This window comes from Podarcis vaucheri, assembly GCF_965113315.1.
Source record: "Podarcis vaucheri genome assembly, chromosome: 4".
In the NCBI taxonomy this organism is placed as follows: Eukaryota; Metazoa; Chordata; class Lepidosauria; order Squamata; family Lacertidae; genus Podarcis; species Podarcis vaucheri.
Window position 1 is genome coordinate 40,262,124 of NC_138762.1, and position 18,574 is coordinate 40,280,697.

General features: G+C 41.2%; 1 protein-coding gene across 9 annotated transcripts in view; it reads left to right on the forward strand.

Annotated features, from left to right (window-relative positions):
• The window catches only part of PHLDB2 (pleckstrin homology like domain family B member 2), a 77,347-nt gene that overhangs the window by 31,789 nt on the left and 26,984 nt on the right, over positions 1-18,574 (forward strand). For all 9 annotated transcript variants that reach the window (XM_082219698.1, XM_082219701.1, XM_082219697.1 and 6 more), the window contains 3 exons: positions 8,586-8,969; positions 11,497-11,640; positions 12,899-13,036. In XM_082219698.1, the coding sequence (XP_082075824.1) occupies positions 8,586-8,969; positions 11,497-11,640; positions 12,899-13,036 (666 nt within the window). The remainder of the gene's footprint in view (positions 1-8,585; positions 8,970-11,496; positions 11,641-12,898; positions 13,037-18,574) is intronic.

Here is an 18,574-nt window from a genome sequence, read left to right on the forward strand (position 1 = left end):
AATTTCCTCCCACTTAATTTAGTTTTCCATTTTTAGCATTCTAGAAGGGTAATTGTCTTTCAAGTTGGCCACTCAGAGGGCTGGGATTGAGGACTTTGTGTTCAAACCTTTGAAGGGCGTTAAGAACCAACAATAACAGCTCTGGAAGGAAGCGTGTATTTGCTGGGCAGACCCCTTCCATCCTTGGCTTAATGCTTTTTTCAAAAGGTCAGCTGTTCTGCAGCTTTAATTGTACTATCCTTCAAAGGAGCCTCTTGGTGTTGTGCTTAGTTACAGGGCAAGCTGTGACGCCAGACTCGCTCTGCGTTTCTGCCCTGTGCGTGGAGAATCAAGCAAAGAACAATCTAGATCCATTTCCAGTGGATAAATAAGAAGCTAGTTTTAGCATCTTCTCCTCCTTACTTAAAAAAAAAAGTGTTCAGCATTAATTATTCTCAGATCACAATAATTTATTCTGTTTTCTTGAGAACTCATTCAAATGCACAAGTAGGGATAGTTACAGATAGGTAGCCGTGTTGGTTTGCCATAGTCAAAATAAAAAATTCCTTCCAGTAGCACCTTAAAGACCAACTAAGTTAGTTCTTGGTATGAGCTTTCGTGTGCATGCACACTTCTTCAGATACACTGAAACAGAAGTTGCCAGATCCTTCTATATAGTGAGAAGGTGGGGAGGGGTATTACTCAGAAGGGTGGTGGGAATGGGTGATTGGCAGATAGCTGAGATGAGCCTGTTGACGACTCTTAACGACTGCAATAGGTCTTACAGGAAAAGGCAAGGGGTGAGAAGGTGAAAAATGGCTTAGTCATGTATAATGAGATAAGAATCCAATGTCTTTGTTCAGACCAGGTCTCTCCATGGTTTTAAGTTTGGTAATGAGTTGCAATTCAGCAGCTTCTCTTTCCAGTCTATTTCTGAAATTCCTTTGTAGTAAAACAGCTACTTTGAGATCTTGTATAGAATGTCCTGGGAGATTGAAGTGTTCTCCTACTGGTTTCTCAAGAATCACAAAACAGAGAAACCAGTAGGAGAACTTCTGTTTCAGTGTATCTGAAGAAGTGTGCATGCACACGAAAGCTCATACCAAGAACTAACTTAGTTGGTCTTTAAGGTGCTACTGGAAGGAATTTTTTATTTTGACAAGTAGGGATGTTACATTTCCAGGAACCTTGTAAGTATGCCATGGAGGATTCCCTGCCTCTTCAGGGAAAACAATGAAATAATATGCAATATTAGTGTCTCACTTTGAGGCTACAATCTTAGGTCCAATTTATGTGGGAGTAAGCCCCATTGAAGCAAATGGGAAATACTTCTGAGTTGGTATGTATAAGATTTCTCTACAAGAACATAAAACGTCCAACGTCTGGATATAATTCAGGGCTGTTTATTTGATAGTGACAGTGTGCGGTTGCTGGCTTTCTGGGTGGCACTGTGGTCTAAACCACAGAACCTAGGGCTTGCCAATCAGAAAGTTGGCGGTTCGAATCCCTGTGATGGGGTGAGCTCCCGTTGTTTGGTCCCAGCTCCTGCCCGCCTAGCAGTTCGAAAGCACATCAAAGTGCAAGTAGATAAATAGGTACCGCTCTGGCGGGAAGGTAAACGGCATTTCCGTGTGCTGCTCTGGTTCGGCAGAAGTGGCTTAGTCATGCTGGCCACATGACCCAGAAGCTGTACGCCGGCTCCCTCGGCCAATAAAGCGAGATGAGCGCCGCAACCCCAGAGTCGTCCATGACTGGACCTAACGGTCAGGGGTACCTTTACTTTTACAGCACCAGAGGAAGAATTGTTTGACTCTTTCTCCTGCTCTATATTCCTGATCCAACTTACCCCCAATACAGTACTAGGCCCCTGTGAGTTCCACTTCCAATGAGGCAGATAAATGACTAGCAAGCAGGGAGAATTCCAGCTTCTGGAATTGTGCATAGATCCTTTGTTTACCAAGCAGAGATAAAACATAGATTTAACTCATAAAAGCCGAAGCTCCTTCCATTTCCATAGCATGCCTAGTTCCTTGTTGGCACATCAATTCAGGAACAGTAGTCAATATCATGCTTGATCGTGGTACTGACCCCTTTAGCAAGTTAGCATATTTTTAGTAACAGGGTTCTTCTGCGTGTCTGACAAGAGGCAGTGCTGAATCTTCTGGGATCTTTCAGCGACACGTGGCCAAATGATTTGGCCCAGTTGGTTAGCCTTTGCTTCTCTGTGTTCAAGCATTGGACCATGGGATAGCTCAGCTGGTGAAGCAAGAGACTCTGAAAATCAGGGTCATGGGTTTGAACCCCACGTCAGGCAAAAAGATTCCCGCATTGCAGGGAAGTTAGACTAGATGAGCCTCATGGTGCCTTTCAACTCTACAATTGTCTGGTTCTATTATTCTGTCTTGCTTTCATGCCTCAGGCTGCTGACATGTTGAAGTTAGGGAATGGACTGCTGAAGAGAAATGGACAGCTCTGCCTCTGGTGTCCAAATTGAGTAAAACCAGTCTGCAGTTTAAGGACGTGCACAGTTTTGCCTCTAGGTGGTGCTACTTAATAAAAAATTCTGTAATAGATATGCAAAAGCACACATAGGGTTGGTTTCAGTTGTTTTGCATCCCATCTCAGTGATTAAAATAGCAAAAAAGGTTATTTATGTATGCCACTACTGCGGCCCGGGTTTTGTTAGCCCTAAAATGGAAAATGAGCATGTCCCAACCAAAGAAGAGTGGCAACTTAAGTTGACAGAATATGCGCGGCTTGCAGACTTAACATATAGAATAAGAGAACAAGAACATATGTTTAGAGAAGATTGGAAAATGTTTATTGAATATATGGAGGAAAATTGTGTACACTTGAATACATTGGCAGCATTAAGATAAATTCAAGAGCGCAAATAAGTTTTGATAGATGTAACAATGGAATATGGAATGGTTTCGTTTATGTTAAATATGCAGGGATTTATGGTATGCAAAATGAACTATGGAAAGAGAAGAAGGGAAGTCTCTGGTATTTTAAGGATGTTTAGATGAGTATTCAGAATTGTAAAACAGAAAATTTAATACAAATTTAATATATACATTCCAGTCCAAGTGATCAGGATATGAAGTTCTCTGTCTGATGTTTAGAGAGCAATCCGGATCCTGGAGATCTGGAGATGAAATCCACTACAGCACTAAGATCAGAACATAAATCAGGCATAGGCAAACTCCAGCCCTCCAGATGTTTTGTGACTACAATTCCCATCATCCCTGACCACTGGTCCTGTTAGCTAGGGATGGTGGGAATTGTAGTTCCAAAACATCTGGATGGTCAGAGCTTGCCTATGCCTGATATAAATCTTCTAACTCAAGAGCAGCCAGAAGGATCTCAGTGCTCAGCACCGCAGCACTGAGAGGAGAGATAAAGCCCTCTGCCTGCTCTTTAACAGTAAAGTGTCAGTATTTCACCTGTACCTCAGGGCTGGAGTGGAGGATGTGTGGACATGTTCATTTCATGTTACACGTCGCTTTCTGTGGAGAGTAAAGGGCACGCTCCCCAAGCATTGGAGTGGAAAGGGTTGGAAATGCTGATTATGTGTGTATGCATCTGCATGTGTGAATGAAGGGGTGCTGTGTTCCTGCATGTTTCGTGAGTGTGCTGTGTATGTACATGTGCTAGTTCATGTAGCCCACAGAGAGGCGTGTGGCCGTCAGTGTGACCTTAGGGCTGAAAAAGATTCAATCACCACCCTATCACAGAATCATAGAGTTGGAAAATATAGAGTTATTTTATTCATTTTATATAAGGAGTATGTTCCGATCTGTGCTACATCTTGATTAGACCCTTGATTAGCGAAGCAAAGAGAATAGTAACGTTTGCTCATCTCCTTGTATCACAAAGATCTCAGGGCTACTTGCAACAAGATAAAAAAGAGGAAAATATAGGAATTCGCACACACCAGGATGTAAGTGGTCACACACAAACAGGTAAAAAGCCTCATTCCCCAAAAACATCAGAAGGATCACTGTTAAAGCAACCACCACCAAGCAGCCAGAGAAAAAATTAAAATCCAATCCCTGGGAGTAGAGAAAAGTCTTGGCTGCTGGAGAGGCTGTTTCTTCATGCAAAATGGGGTTCTTATTTTGCTCTTTCTAGTGCAGTTTATCACTTTTCCTGCTTGCAAAAGGTCCAATAAGAAAAGTGACAGAAAATTGCACCGGAAAGTGCAGGATAACAGTTGTTGTCCCCCAGTGCCTCCCAGATACCTTTGCATGAACATATCGCGATGAATGCTCAGTAACTTTTGTATGAACGCGTTAACATGAATGCTCAGTTGAAACGCTGGTTAGGAAGCTCCCTAGTCATGGCACTAAAAAAGGAAGTAATGCTGCCACCTGGTGGTTTTTTCTGGGGAGAGCACTCCATAGTCAGGGACCTACAATTCAAAAGGTTCTCTCGTTGCCACCTTACTGCCAGAGAGGGTACTCCGAAGATGGTCTCTGCTGATGACCTAAGGGTCATATGAAAAGAGAGTTTCCTTAGGGTGCTGAGCCACTGAAGTCTTCACAGGTCAAAGCCAGTGCTTCTTAAGGAGACATTGATCACATTACTCTTCTTATTATTGTGCTACTCAGGATGGTCTCAGGGGCCATTGGTTGTGCTGCTCGTGTGTGAATAATAATAATAATAATAATAATAATAATAATTTATAAATTAAAATCTTATTGCCATTTCACATAGCAGATGTGGGATTAGCAGATAGTGGTGGAATATAATAGGCAAAACAATGAAATGTTACCTAAACAGCCTCGGCCCAGTATACCTGAGGGAGTGTCTCCACCCCCATTGTTCAGCCTTGACACTGAGGTCCAGCTCCAAGGGCCTTCTGGTAGTTCCCTCACTGTGAGAAGTGAGGTTACAGGGAACCAGGCAGAGGGCCTTCTCGGTGGTGGCGCCCAGCCTGTAGAACGCCCTCCCGTCAGATGTCAAGGAAATAAACAACTATCTGACTGTTAGAAGACATCTGAAGGCAGCCCTGTTGGGGAAGTTTCTAATGTTTGATGTTTTATTGTGTTTATTATTATTCATATTCTATTGAGAGCCAACCAGAGTGGCTGGGGAAGCCCAGACAGATGGGTGGGGTATAAATAATAATAATAATAATAATAATACTCTTAAACTAAATCCATATATTGAAATGCTGGATTATGAATGTGCCAAAAGCCTGGTTAATCTTACCATCCCCATATTTCATATTGTGGGTTGAGGTTGGGAAGTAGTGACACCTTAAAGGCAGCAAGTGAGTTCATGCCTGAGGTGAGATTTGACACAAAGATTTCCAGTTCACATGTTACTACACTTGCTCCAGCTCTTACCTGTAGACTAGAAAACTCAGGAGGTAGGGAAGCTCCGATTTACATGTGCAATAACATATTGAATCTATGTAACACCATAGAATGTAAGAGAGCAGCAGTACAAATGGAACAGACAGAACTTGTAAGGGTTGGAGATATGCAAGTCTGTTTGCACTCTGTTCCACCTTCGCAGAACCATAGATTTCATCACAAATTTCTTTCGGGGGAAAAGGTGGTTGTGACCCTATTGTTGAACTATGAGGCAGAGGAGTTGCTAGAACCAAGGACACAGAACATCTTCTGTGGCCAGCCATGGACTAATAGTGTCAAACCATAGGCCCAGAACCCCTTTTCTCACCTGAAGGTAGATCATTCGCAGAAAATACAGCATGCATAAAGTTTCACAGGCTAATGGGAAGTACTTGGACCCTACTGAATACTGGGTGGTATTCAACTGCATTTTACCCAGCTTAGATCTGTTGAAATTAATGAGCCTCATTTAGTCATGTTCATTCATTTTAATGGGCCTACACTGATTATGCTTAGTTGAATACCATCCTCTCTAATAATCTCATTGTGTTTTTTCTTCTCTATTTTAATTTCATGGTGGATTGTGCCCTTTGAATCTCCATAGAATAGGCAGTTGTCTTATACAGTGGTACCTTGGGTTACATATGCTTCAGGTTACAGACTCCGCTAACCCAGAAATAGTGCTTCAGGTTAAGAACTTTGCTTCAGGATGAGAACAGAAATTGTGCTCCAGCGGCGTGGCAGCAGCAGGAGGCCCCATTAGCTAAAGTGGTGCTTCAGGTTAAAAACAGTTTTAGGTTAAGTACGTAACTCCAGAATGAATTAAGTACTTAACCCGAGGTACCACTGTAATGCGATGAGTGTCATATTTTGTGAAATATGCTGTGGTAATAAAAAGAAACTTGCGACTACGTGTGGTAATTCCTGCGAGTCTCTTGGTTGCCTCTCTGTTTTCCTGAGTTGCAAAAAGAAATTAAATTTATGGCATGAACAGAATGCAGGTGCAATGAAACCATGACTAGCTGGCAGCCAATAGGATGATATGAACAGACAGCACAGAATAGCAGCCGACAGAACTTCCTGTGCATAAGCTTTCTCATACCACGTTGTGCAAGTCAAAATAGAAATGAAGCAATGCAACATAGTCTCCTATTACCTCTGTAGCGAAAGGAAGCTATGTTTGTTATTTAGGCATAGAGGAGTTCTTTCTTGCAAATATAGGCATTTAGGGGCTTGTGGTTTCTCGCTGAACCTACCTGTTTTCAGCTTTCCCAGATTTAAAATCCACATATTGAGTTCTATGTTTGAAGTATCAGCAGTTGCATTCAGAAAGAAGCTTTTCTCTGCATTCTCAGTGGTTGAGAATCAGTTCTTAAAACGGTGATATCCTCAAGATTTTTTTCTGCATTTTTTAAATATAAAAAAGACCCGTTTACCCTAAAGTTTGGTGCATTCTAGACTGTGTTGTCAGTTCTGGATTGAGAGCAAAACTCACCCCGTTGCATTTGAGAAAGGCTAAGGTGAACGGCAGCCACGCAGGCTTCCATTTGATATGTCCTGTCTTCCAAAGAGTGGGTGAGGAGAGACGCCAGTACGAACACATCCTGTCGCTCTGTGTGGGGGTGGAGTTTTGTTTATCCCAACCATTGCCGTGAAGGTGTAGCAAAAGTGCCAGCACAGTAGCCTGTTGCAGCATCAAGGGATGGATAAATGTTCCTGGCCAGCAGTTAGACGATGCTTTCAGAAATGGGTTGGCTACTCAAAGAATACGGGTTTAAGAGGAAGAGAGAAAATACGGGCTAAGCAAATGAAGAGGGAGCTGGAGGCTTGTGGAGAAAAAGCATGGAGTGAGCAAAGGAGTTTTGAGGTGCAAGGATTTTGTTGTCATTTTGTCTTTTCAGTTTACTGTCTTGAGAGGGGAGAAGAGGGGAAGTCAGGTTACAAGATAATTCTAGAATGCATTTGACTAGCTATGCTATACAATATCATTCAAGAATGCATTTGACTAGCTATGCTAGCTCAACTATACTGATATTTTCTCCATGACTAGAAGGTAGAATTCAGAAGCAAGTACAGAATTTTCTCATAATCTTATCTTTTTCGGGATAGCATTGGGCTCTTTTTTCATATACTTGCATGTTTTTCATGGATATGCAGAAAATCTTGATTTCACAAACTCCACTTGCCTTTCCCCCAAGATTTTTTTAAGAAAGGGGGGGAGGAATGAGTCCTTTCTATAACATTGTTAAGCATTTTTATTTATTTTTAAAACTATCTGTATACCACCCGCTTGCAAATCACCCAGAGGGTGCAGACACACTTATCCTGGAATAAATTCCACGAGACTCGTTCCTATATAGACATGCATCAGATTGTGCTGTAACATTGCAATCCTGTGCACATTTACTTGGGAGTAAGCTCCCTTGGACTCAGCAGGCCTTACAATCATAGGCTTGGACTGGATCTTATTTTTTGTGCCTAGTCTTATGTTCAGTTTGCAGACAGATTGAAGTTGAGTACTCGGTTAAGATTAAGGTTAAAGGAGTACTTCTTAACACTGAAAATTAGGTAGCTGGCAGCTGAGACTCTAGTTGCCCTAGTTATCATGCACAGTGCTTTTGAATGCAAGGTTAAGGCTACTGTAACATGTTTAACTTGCATCCTGGAGAACCATCCTTTAAAACTGACTTTATACTGTACCTGAAAGTATATGTGTTGGTGACAGCTTTCTCAAGCCTATGGTGGTGTAATTTGGCCAAACCCTCAGCCTTGCAGTCACATGAACTGCACAAGTACAGAGTACTCATATGTTGAAATGTAAGCATGAAGTGTGGTTTGCAACGTTTCTCAAGAGGAGATTCAGCAATCACTGATGTTGATGTAGTCGTAATCCTTCATAGTCTGCTTAGACCCTAACGTTTGCATTACCACAAATGTTTATTTAGAAGATTTGCCCTTCTGAAGTCCATTGTTTTCTGTGAGTGATCATAATTTACTAAAAGTTTATGCCTTGCATGACCTTTGCGTGTTGCTTGCTTAAATTTATAAAGTATGTACGAATTGCTTGCTAATTAGAAGAATGTTAGATTGAAATCCATGATGCCTACATTCCAGGATATAGGATTCAGGATCAATGTGCCAGTTTTTAAGTACCCTTTTCATTCAGTTTGATGCTAATATTAATTTCTGCATTTATCCTAGCCCTCACCTTTAATGGTTTTCATTGCTTCTTTCAAATATTAGGAGCGTCAGCGGCTGGAGACCATTCTTAACCTGTGTGCAGAATATTCCAAGCCAGACAGTGATCCTGCCACTGTCACAACCGTAGCTGATGTTCAGAAAATCAATAAAGAACTTGAAAAGCTTCAGGTATCTGAGGAAGATTCTGTCTTTGACGATTCTCAGATGACTCCCGAAACAAGATTCAGAAATCACTTGCAGATGCCAACTGGAGATACCGACTTCTCTGAGTTCAGTGATCTAGGTCAAAATGCTATGGGATTCCTTACCCCCCGAGGGATGAGGACAAATAAACATTTAGGTGACAACAGGACAACATCACCCTTACCTTCGTCTCCCTTCTTGAAGAGTGCCAATGAATCATCCTACCTGAGCATCATGTCCAAGGTAATGGCAAATACTTTATAAGACAAACTGGCTGGGGATCCCGTTCTGTGTTAGATCAGTTACCACGAGAAACAGTTAAAATCCACAAGTTTCAATCGCAAACCTGCGTTTATATATGTTTAGCTTAGAAATGCCAGTTTTGAGGCCACAATCCAGATAAGTGCAAACTAACACCTTGTAACTTCTTTTCTGAACAGCACCAACCTCCTCTTCACGGACAGGTCCCAATGCTGTTTGTTGGTGACTGACTGACTGCCACTGCCAAGGGGGGTGGGTGGGTCTACTTGATTTTCAGCTGCCATCGCTGTTGGACAACCAAAGAAAGAGAGCCCAGTTCATATAGTAGTGCAGGCTACATTCAAGGCTGCCACACTGTGGCGGCATCCAGGAAGTGCACAGTCCCCTTGGCACCAATCAGAGCAACGGATGGGAAGTGAAGCCATTGCAAAATACGCAACCAGATCAGTATTCAAAAATAAAAGCTGGTGACTTCTTTTCTTTTCAATGCTGACATATGGTCCAAATGAAACAACAAGTAGCTGTCAGTTAGACCTTTCTTATGCCTCTGGACGTTACTTTTTTCTAGAGAGAGAGAAACTAAAAAGGGGGGCAATAAGTACTCTTGTCTCTCTCAACGTGGTCTTCGTTAAACTGTTTTTCACAAGTGTAGTGTGATGCTATTCGAAAGAGAGGATTCATGATGTCTGGGTGTGCTCAGTTGCCTCCAGGAAACACAGAATGTTATATGTCAGCCGGTAAAGGAAAACTAGGATGAGAAAAGTGAATTTGCATCCTCGAGCCCTTTAGACCTTATAGTATCCTGTACTAGAGAATGGCATGGTGCCTGGAACTGTCAACACAAGCACTGCACATCCCACTGAGCTATGATTAGCAGACTGCTAATGGTTTTGGGAGGGCAGAAAGAGAGGGGAATCCAGGCTGGAGTTTTTTCAACACCCCGAAGAGATCGGAATTGACTTTTTAGAAAAATTGAACCCTGAATCTTCAGGTCTTAGTAGAAGTGGGATCAGCAGAATAATTTTTCAGAAGTTAAAACACTCTGCACAGAGCTCCCAGGAGACAGATGCTGCTGTGTATTGTTGGTGAACAGGGAATCATAGAAGAAAAAATGTATTATTGTTGCAGCAGTGACCAACTGGGTTAGGCTGAGGATGAGGGACAGTCCTGTTAGTTTCTCCCTTTTGGTACATTCTTCATATCATAAGGAAAGAGAGAGATGTATGGAATTGTTCCATGTCACCTTTATACTTCTTTCCCTCTCAAAGCACATAGTGCTGTTCCTGGGGGGATGGTCTATACTGCTCACTATACTGCTATATGAACTGACCCACACCCTGCAATAGTCATCTAGTCCCTTCTTCATGTGCCCCCTCTGCTTGTTTATAATGTCCCCCCCCCCTTTGTCTTTACAGGATTGTGGTCTTGCATCTCTTCCTTATGATTATACTTTGCCTCCTATAAGTGAAGAGCCCTGTTGTTAATTCTCTGCTAGGAAGGTGAAACCCAAGCTGCAGTGTTAGAAATAGCTGAGCAGGGATTCTTGTGAAAAGGGGGCTTTCCTGTTAGGATTACTAGTGCTAGTAAGGAGTACAGTTCATAAAAAAAAAATCTGTTATATTATGTTAATAGCAATAGCAGTGATCACTTGAATGCAATTCATTATTTGTTCTAAAATGCCAGAGTTGTAGCTCCAAAACTGTATTGCTTAACAGACGTCTGAGAGAAGGGCATATGGTTTAGTAATTTAAGGCAAAGGACAGAGAATAGGAACTGAGTCCTGGGTGTAGTTCTGATACTGAGAAATACTCTTGTGACCTTATGCAACTAATTTGCCCTCTGGAGACTAACCAGCCCCCCTTGGAACACAAAAGCCATAGTCAGGACACCAGGGATGCAGTCCTAAGCACAGGCAATGTGTGAATAAACCTGAAGAGATTGTTGTGCTATCAGTCTCTGCCTGTGCTAGGGTTTAAAGCAGTTTGACGCAGGCAGTGCTTTTCTTTCTATATAAAAAATAATGTTTAGGGGTACTCTCATTTTGACTCAAGAAAATCACCATTTTGTAGTTCAAATCGGGGAAAATAAATACAGTAAGTGGACAAAAGTACAAAAATTCACAAACTGTTAAGGAGTATGTGTGCCCCTGCATCCCCCCAGGAAAAAAAATCACAGGATGCAGAAAATAGTTGCTCAGAAAATTGCCTTGACACTAGTTTTTGTATCTTCCCATATTGTCCAATAGGTAAACGGGTAGGAGTTTTGAAACAGCACCTTTGAGGAATATGAGACAACAGTATTAACAAAGGAGGGGGAAAATCTGATTTATACAGTGCAATTCTGCTGCTGCTGTTCTTAAAAATCTGCTGGCTTAAGCAACGTTTTGGGCCTGGTATTTTTAGGTAATACTAAGAGCAGTTGTTGGGGTGGGGGTGGAGCAGTGAGAAAACATACATTTTGGGAACTTGTATTTTTAAAAAGTAACAACACTTCCTTGTTGTTCTTTCAGACACCAGAGTGCATAAGTGATGAACAAAGATCACTGGAGCTTAATCAGATGGAAGAACAGCGCATTATAATACTGAATAACTTGGAAGAACTTGAACAGAAGGTCAAAGATTTAAATGATCAGATGGATGAGTCCTCTAGGGAGGTATAAAAAGTATTCTCTTTGTTTTTATCTGATTAGATTTGAGCCTCTATCTTGCTGCAAGAAGCTGCAGGTGTACATAAAACACATTCATCTGATTACTGAAATGTTGGTTGATATGAAACAAGGCTGGAGAGCCACTAGCCCATGGATCAAACCTGGTCTTCTGGTGGGTCCAAATTGCCCCCCCCATTTCCCCCCAAGCCATGCTTACCTGCCTATCAGCTGAAGATTGACAGGTGGCCCTGCCCACCTGTCAAAGTTGGCCTATGGCTTGGTGGGGAGATAACCATCTGTTCAGCTGGGCCAAAAGGGTACCTTGCCCGTGGTACAATGGTCATCATGCCAACACATGTATTTTGTGAACACATGAAGGCACCATAGCTGTCAACTTTCCCCTTTTTTAAGGGAAATTCCCTTATTCTGAATAGGATTCCTTGCAAGAAAAGGGAAAAGTTGACAACTATGGAAGGCACAGCAAGAATGTGCCTTTTACAGTAGCTGTACTCATGATGCTGATATACCTGCTGGCCACACTCCTTAGCACCAGCACATTGGGTGTTAGCATTTATTTTTAGTCCTATGCGAATGATAGCACAATAGCACATCCAAGTGAAGGGTGCTATAGCAGCTTGGGGTGGGGGTTGGTGATCCTCATTGGGACAACAGCTTGGATCTTGGTGTCTAATCTATAAACCGCACTATATTCAAGGGGGCTTACCCTCTAGTAAGTGTGTTTAGGATTGCAGTCATGTAAGTAATGAATGCTACAAAATTGCAAATATGAACTGCAAAGTATTACTTGGGAGTACTGCAGAGGTATCTGCCATAGCCAAAGCGTAAGGAAATGAACGGCACCGTTAAATTATAAATCCCTTCTGAATTCTGCTTTACTTGGGATCTCACATTGCCAAAAACAACCTGCAAATGACTCAGTTCCTAGTGAATAACCTTAGTAAAGGGGGAGCAGCTGTTGCAAAAGGGATGAACATAACAACTGTGCCATGAGGAAGTGAAAATACTACAAGCAGACAGAAGCAGAAGCACTAGAAAGTTCTTGAAAAATTGCCAACCTTGGATTCCGTTTTCAATAGCATGCTGTTTTTGTACATGTCTTAAACTATCTCAAGAGAAGTTAATGTGGCTTTGCATCACAGTGTGTTTTAAAATATGCAGCATGCATGAATAGGCCTTCAAAAAGTGTGTGTCAGTATTTCTTTGTGAGCTGGCTTGAGGCTGAGAAATTTGTTCGTGTTCTTAGATGGATATGGAATGTGCCCTATTGGATGGGGAGCAGAAATCTGAAACAGCTGAACTTCTCAAGGAGAAGGAAATACTGGATCATTTAAACAGGAAGATAGCTGAGCTGGAGAGAAATGCCATTGGTGAAAAGACCAAGGTAAATAAAGTTATGGTATCCCTGTTTTAATTATATTTTTGTGCAGAATTGGAATTTCAGTAACTAGTATTTTCAAAAGAAAATAGTGTGTCATGGTGCATTGTTTTAAGATGAAATAAAAAATTTTGTGAACTAATTTAGAAGCCACTGTGGAAATTAAAAAAGAAAGATAACTTGAACTTGGTGTGGGTTTTGTTGGGCATTGATACTATAATTAGTTACTTATTGAAGAAACACAGTTATTAAGAAAACACACAACATGTTGAATTATGAAGAATGAGAACTAAGGCTGCAATCATTTGCAGTTTCCTGGGAGTAAATCAAATTAAACTCAGATTTTCTTCTGAGTAGACACAAGTAAGGCATAACAGGGGGGATTCTGCACTTTAATGTGGTGTCTACAGTCTTTTTCTTATTGTGCATGTTCAGCAATTTTAATAATGTCATCTGCAATGGGTTTCCTTCATCGTAGTGAAAATCTTGAGAATTTTATTTACCTCTCATGGCTACATATTTTTAGCTTAAGTACATTAAATTTTGCACGCCTGTAATTTGCTCTCCTAAACATAATGTTTTGATAACCTGCTACAGAATACTGAGGGGACAAAAGGAAACAAAAATCTAAATTGCAAAAGAGCATTGAACATTACGTTAAATCATTTTATGTGTAACGTGGAAGCCAACATGCAAATACTGTAACATTTTAATGAAATGTTATCACATTCCAGAAATTCAAGATTATGTAAAAATGAGAATCCACATAATCACTAAATTAGGTCCAAAGTTGTGTGCCAGTAAAAAAAAAATACCCCATGGCCATAGCTTTTAGGAATGTGAGAAGTGATGTGCATATGTGTATATAAATGCTTTACCCTTTCAGCAGTCCTCCTACATCGGTCCTTCCATTGGGAACTCTTGTATGGAACTTGCCTCAATGGAGCATGCATTTGGCATCAAATTTAAAAGCTGCTGAATGCAAGCTCTGCTTGCAGAGAAACAATCTGGAGCGCATTGCGAGGCTCCTGCTTGTTCATTTGCAGCTGCAGCTTTAGCCGTCCCACATCTGCCCTGATGTTCTATGAGATTCTTTTTTTTTTTAAAAAAAAAGATATTTATTAAAGTTTCCAATTTTTTACAAAAAAAAAAAAACCAACATAAAAATATTAAAAAAACACTTAAATTTCACAACTTATTTTCTTGTAATGTTCTATGAGATTCAGTGTGTATGGCTGTGGAAAGACAGTTTCATGGGCCAAATTAGGATGCCTGTAACTAAAATTCACCCAACAGAGAGAAGATTTACACTGCCTTCACAACCGTTGGCAGTTATAAAAATAATAATATAATTTTATTATATATACATTATTTTATATATTATTGTATTATATTATAGTATATAGAGTTTGACCAGTGGAAGACAGGAGTGCCTGGCGTGCTCTGGTCCATGGGATCACAAAGAGTCAGACACAACTAAACGACTAAACAACAACAACATATTTAGATTGCAGCTTAATGTATGTAGGAGATGCACTAGTCAGGATTGCTCTGTGAGTTCTGTTTTTTAACACGCTGTTCCTGAAAGAACCATTGGAATAAATGGTTTTGTAGCTTCTAGTTTCTAGTGGTTTACAAATGGTTTGATGATACCGTATTGATGTGAATCTCATGCGCCATCGAATCTAATGCGCACCTAAGTTTTCAGAACCTATGAACCCCTAAAGTATTTGCTGCATCAGCGGTGCTTTTCAAGCTTGTGATTGAATCTAATGTGCCATGAAACCTAATGCACACCCTAATTTTCATGACATAATTTGGCCAAAAAAGGTGCGCCTTACACTCGAGTAAATACGGTAGTTGTAAGGAGCAGCTGTAGTTCACACCTGCATCCTTCCCATGTATCATTTTGACTCCTTCAGTATCTTCCTTCAGCCTTAAAGCCCATGTGGTATCATTTCCCCACTCGTATTCCGTTTTCTGGTATTGCTGTTCACTTCTGAACAGCTGTTCTGATCTCTTCCACCAGTGAATGGAGATTTGTGAATAGTGAAATGATATCTGTGTACAACTTGTGAAAGACAAAACCATTTCATTCATAAAAATATATAGCACCAATGATGGCAGGTCTGTTTTGCGGTGGTGATAGCTTGATGTTTATGGAAAGAGTTAAGACTGGAATTAATTGCTGATCTAGGCACCTGTTTGACAGGAAGTCTTATGCAAAGTCATCTGACCGTTTAAGGGCACCTGCTTCAGAAGCTTGTGAAATTCTTAAGAGATATCATGAATGAAAACATAATCAGCTTTCCATCTGCTTGCTTAAAATAGACTAAAGGGAGAATTTTCATATTACTTGTAATCTTATTCATCTACTTCAAAGACCATAGACACCATACAACACGCTGCAGAATATTGAACCACTTATGCCTTCACAGTAATTTACTGCAAAGCAAATCCCATTGTTCTGCAGCAATTGAAAAGGAAACTGCACATTCACAACCACCTGAGTAGGTTATATTAAGTTAAAATGTTTTGAATAAAATTGAACCCAGTTTACTTGATTTCTTAATTTGCAGGAAGACTAAATTCAACGCCAGCAAAAAAATGCCAGCATTATGAGACTACCGCTGAATTTAGGCTGTGTACTATTTGCTAATGTGGAATAAAAGATGAAGGATCAGTGGAGCTTGGATAAATGTTCGTAGGACAGACAATTAGTACAAAAGAAGAGCTTCACTGCATTAAGCCAAAGGTCCATAGAGCCAACACAATGCCTCTAGGATGCTCTGGCAAGTCCACATCCAAGGCATGGAAGCAACATACATTCCCTGAACATGGAGGTGCCTCACAGCCATATAGACAGGCATATCCTCTTCCATGATTTTCTCTAAACTAGTAGCCATCATCACATCCTGTGGCAATGAGTTCCATAAGTTATGTTGGGCAGTGAGGCTATATGCACTTTGCTCTATCTGCCTAGAATCTGTCGTTAATCTCTTTCTTTGGATGACCCTGAGTGTTTAAATCTTCACATTATGGATAATTTTTTAATATTTTATCCTAGGTGTGGGGAACCTTTTCCAGGCTGTGGACTGTATTCCCTCATGGGGCAGAGTTCCCACATGCTAGTGGTGGGAAGGGGCCAGAGCAATAGATGCGAATCTTACTTTTGCACATTCTAGCCATGCAAAAGTTGGAAGTTTCTACACAGAGAGATGCGTCTCTGCATCCTGACAAACAAGATGCAGTAATCTCAGATCAAGAACACATTCTAGCTAGGCTGAAGCACTCTAGGAAGGGTGCCGAGCAGTGTTTGTGAAAGGTGTGGCCTGGGAGGAATCTTGAAGGCCAGATGGAGGATCTTGGAGGACTTCACATGGGGCCTAAGCTAAGCTTATTCTTCTGGTTTGTTATCCTTAATTAAGGTCAGTTTCCCATTTCAAATGCACAGAGAACTCTGGCCTAATGTAAGCCAGTACAGTGGTACCTCTAGTTACGAACTTAATTTGTTCTGGAGGCCCATTCTTAACCTGAAACTGTTCTTAACTAGAGGTGTGCTTTCGCTAATGGGGCACACGATTTCCATTCTCATCCTGGGACAAAGTTCTCAACTCGAGGTAACTTCCAGATTAGCGGATTTTGTAACCTGAAACGCCTGTAACCCGAGGCATTTGTAACTCGAGGTACCACTGTATCTTGATGTTGAAAGGAGGGGTGAGGGAGGAGCATATGTCTATGGTGTTCATCCTGGCTTTATAAGCCACGGTTTATAAAGTCTTGGCCAACCATCTGACAATGCCAATGGGTAGTAAGCTTATTAAGTGCTTCTGTTATAAATTTAATATCAGTTTATAGAATCATATTGCTAATGGGAATGTAAAACATTAGACCTGAACTTCACGTGGTCCAGCCCTAAGGCAGGAGACAAAATGCATTACTTAGCTCAGCCATCTCAGTTATAGCTTATTTGGGGTGACATTTTTTTTGCAGTTCAGAACTGACTTTCATATTTCCAGAACTTTCTTAAAATTATATTTAGGCTCTATGCAATTATACAGGTTGTATTTCTTAGACATGCATAAAATGCCCCTTTCCCATAGTGTAGCTTATATGGAATTATCTTCCCAGTGGGAAAATGGCTTTGATATAAGATGAGACTGGTGAAAACAGGTGTACTCAGTGGAATTTCCTCTGTAGGAAAGAAGCTCCTTGCCTTGTTTGTGCATGTGTAGGGAACAGATAGGATTCACCGCTTCCAGCTACAGCTGGGAATCCAAGCAGCGACTCTTGACGGTGATATTTGACACGGTCACAGCTGCCAGAGAGGAAGGGAAGGGTATGCAGGATGGGCTGTGGCTCTTAACTTCCCCCTGCCGCTGGACCTTTGCCGCTTCCATTTCTCTGTTGCTGCTTATCTCCTGGTCAGGATCTCCCAGCTCTTCCTAATAGCAAAGATCTAGTGGAAAGGAAAACAGTGAGCTGCAATCTCTATCATGCATGTTCACCTGGGTGGAAAAAGACCTCTCGTGACTAGGGGAAGGAAATGGAGGATGGTGGCGGCAGCGCTAAGAAACAGGAGTTTGATCTGGGCCAGTTCCCAGCTGGATTCTTGGCTAAGCTTGTGGGTTCCTTTCCGGCATCAAAGGGTATGTAGTCAGTATGGGATTGGCTGCTCCACGAGATCCTCTAAACTGCGCATGTGCATGCATTCTAGGACTTCCTAAGTGCCAGAGAAAAATTCTGATTCTTTACTAGCATCACAAACTGCTGTTCAGTGTTTTGTAACTGTCTCATTTACAACTTCCCGTGTTACTTGTTTATAGCTGCCTGGTGTGTCCCATTAAATCTGAGTCTTTTCCTGCCAGTAACAAAATGCCTAAGTTGTTCTCTGGTTGAATGCTGGACAAATGTATTAAAGAGGTGTGGAGATTCACCCCTGCTTTAAACAAAAATATTGCAAAAGTGCTAGCATCCTGTCGAGATCTAATTTGACAGGTTGGGGGATATGAATCATTTCGTTGCTTGTTCCATGTGATAATCATGAAACTGGACGTCAGCCCAGATCATAGCTTACCATGCAGAAGCGGTATGCTAGTCTGCCTCATTGCATCAGTTTTGCACCTTAGCTTGCATGAGCATGAGCAACAGGCCAGGAAGACGGACACTCAGGAAGCCAAGAACAAACCTTGGCTTCATGATCATGGTTTACTAGGAAAAAATAAAGCATAATTCTGAGTTTGTGCATAGTGATAAGTCAAGCTTAATGGCTTGCTCTTCATCCCAGAAGAGGAGCAAAGTGGCAGCAATTTGGATAGTGTGCACTAGTATACTACTTGCTCGTGGTAAGCCACAAACCACAGTTTACTTTGATGTGCAAAGTTGGAACATTATATATTTCTCTGCCTGAAAATTGTGAAAGGTTTTGGAGGTAAAGGATAGAGCCTTCTGCTGATTATTCATGTCTTCCGCTTGCCCTTTTTTGTTCTATAAAACATAGTTCTTGCACATATCCATCATACATCACATTCAAAGCTGAATAGC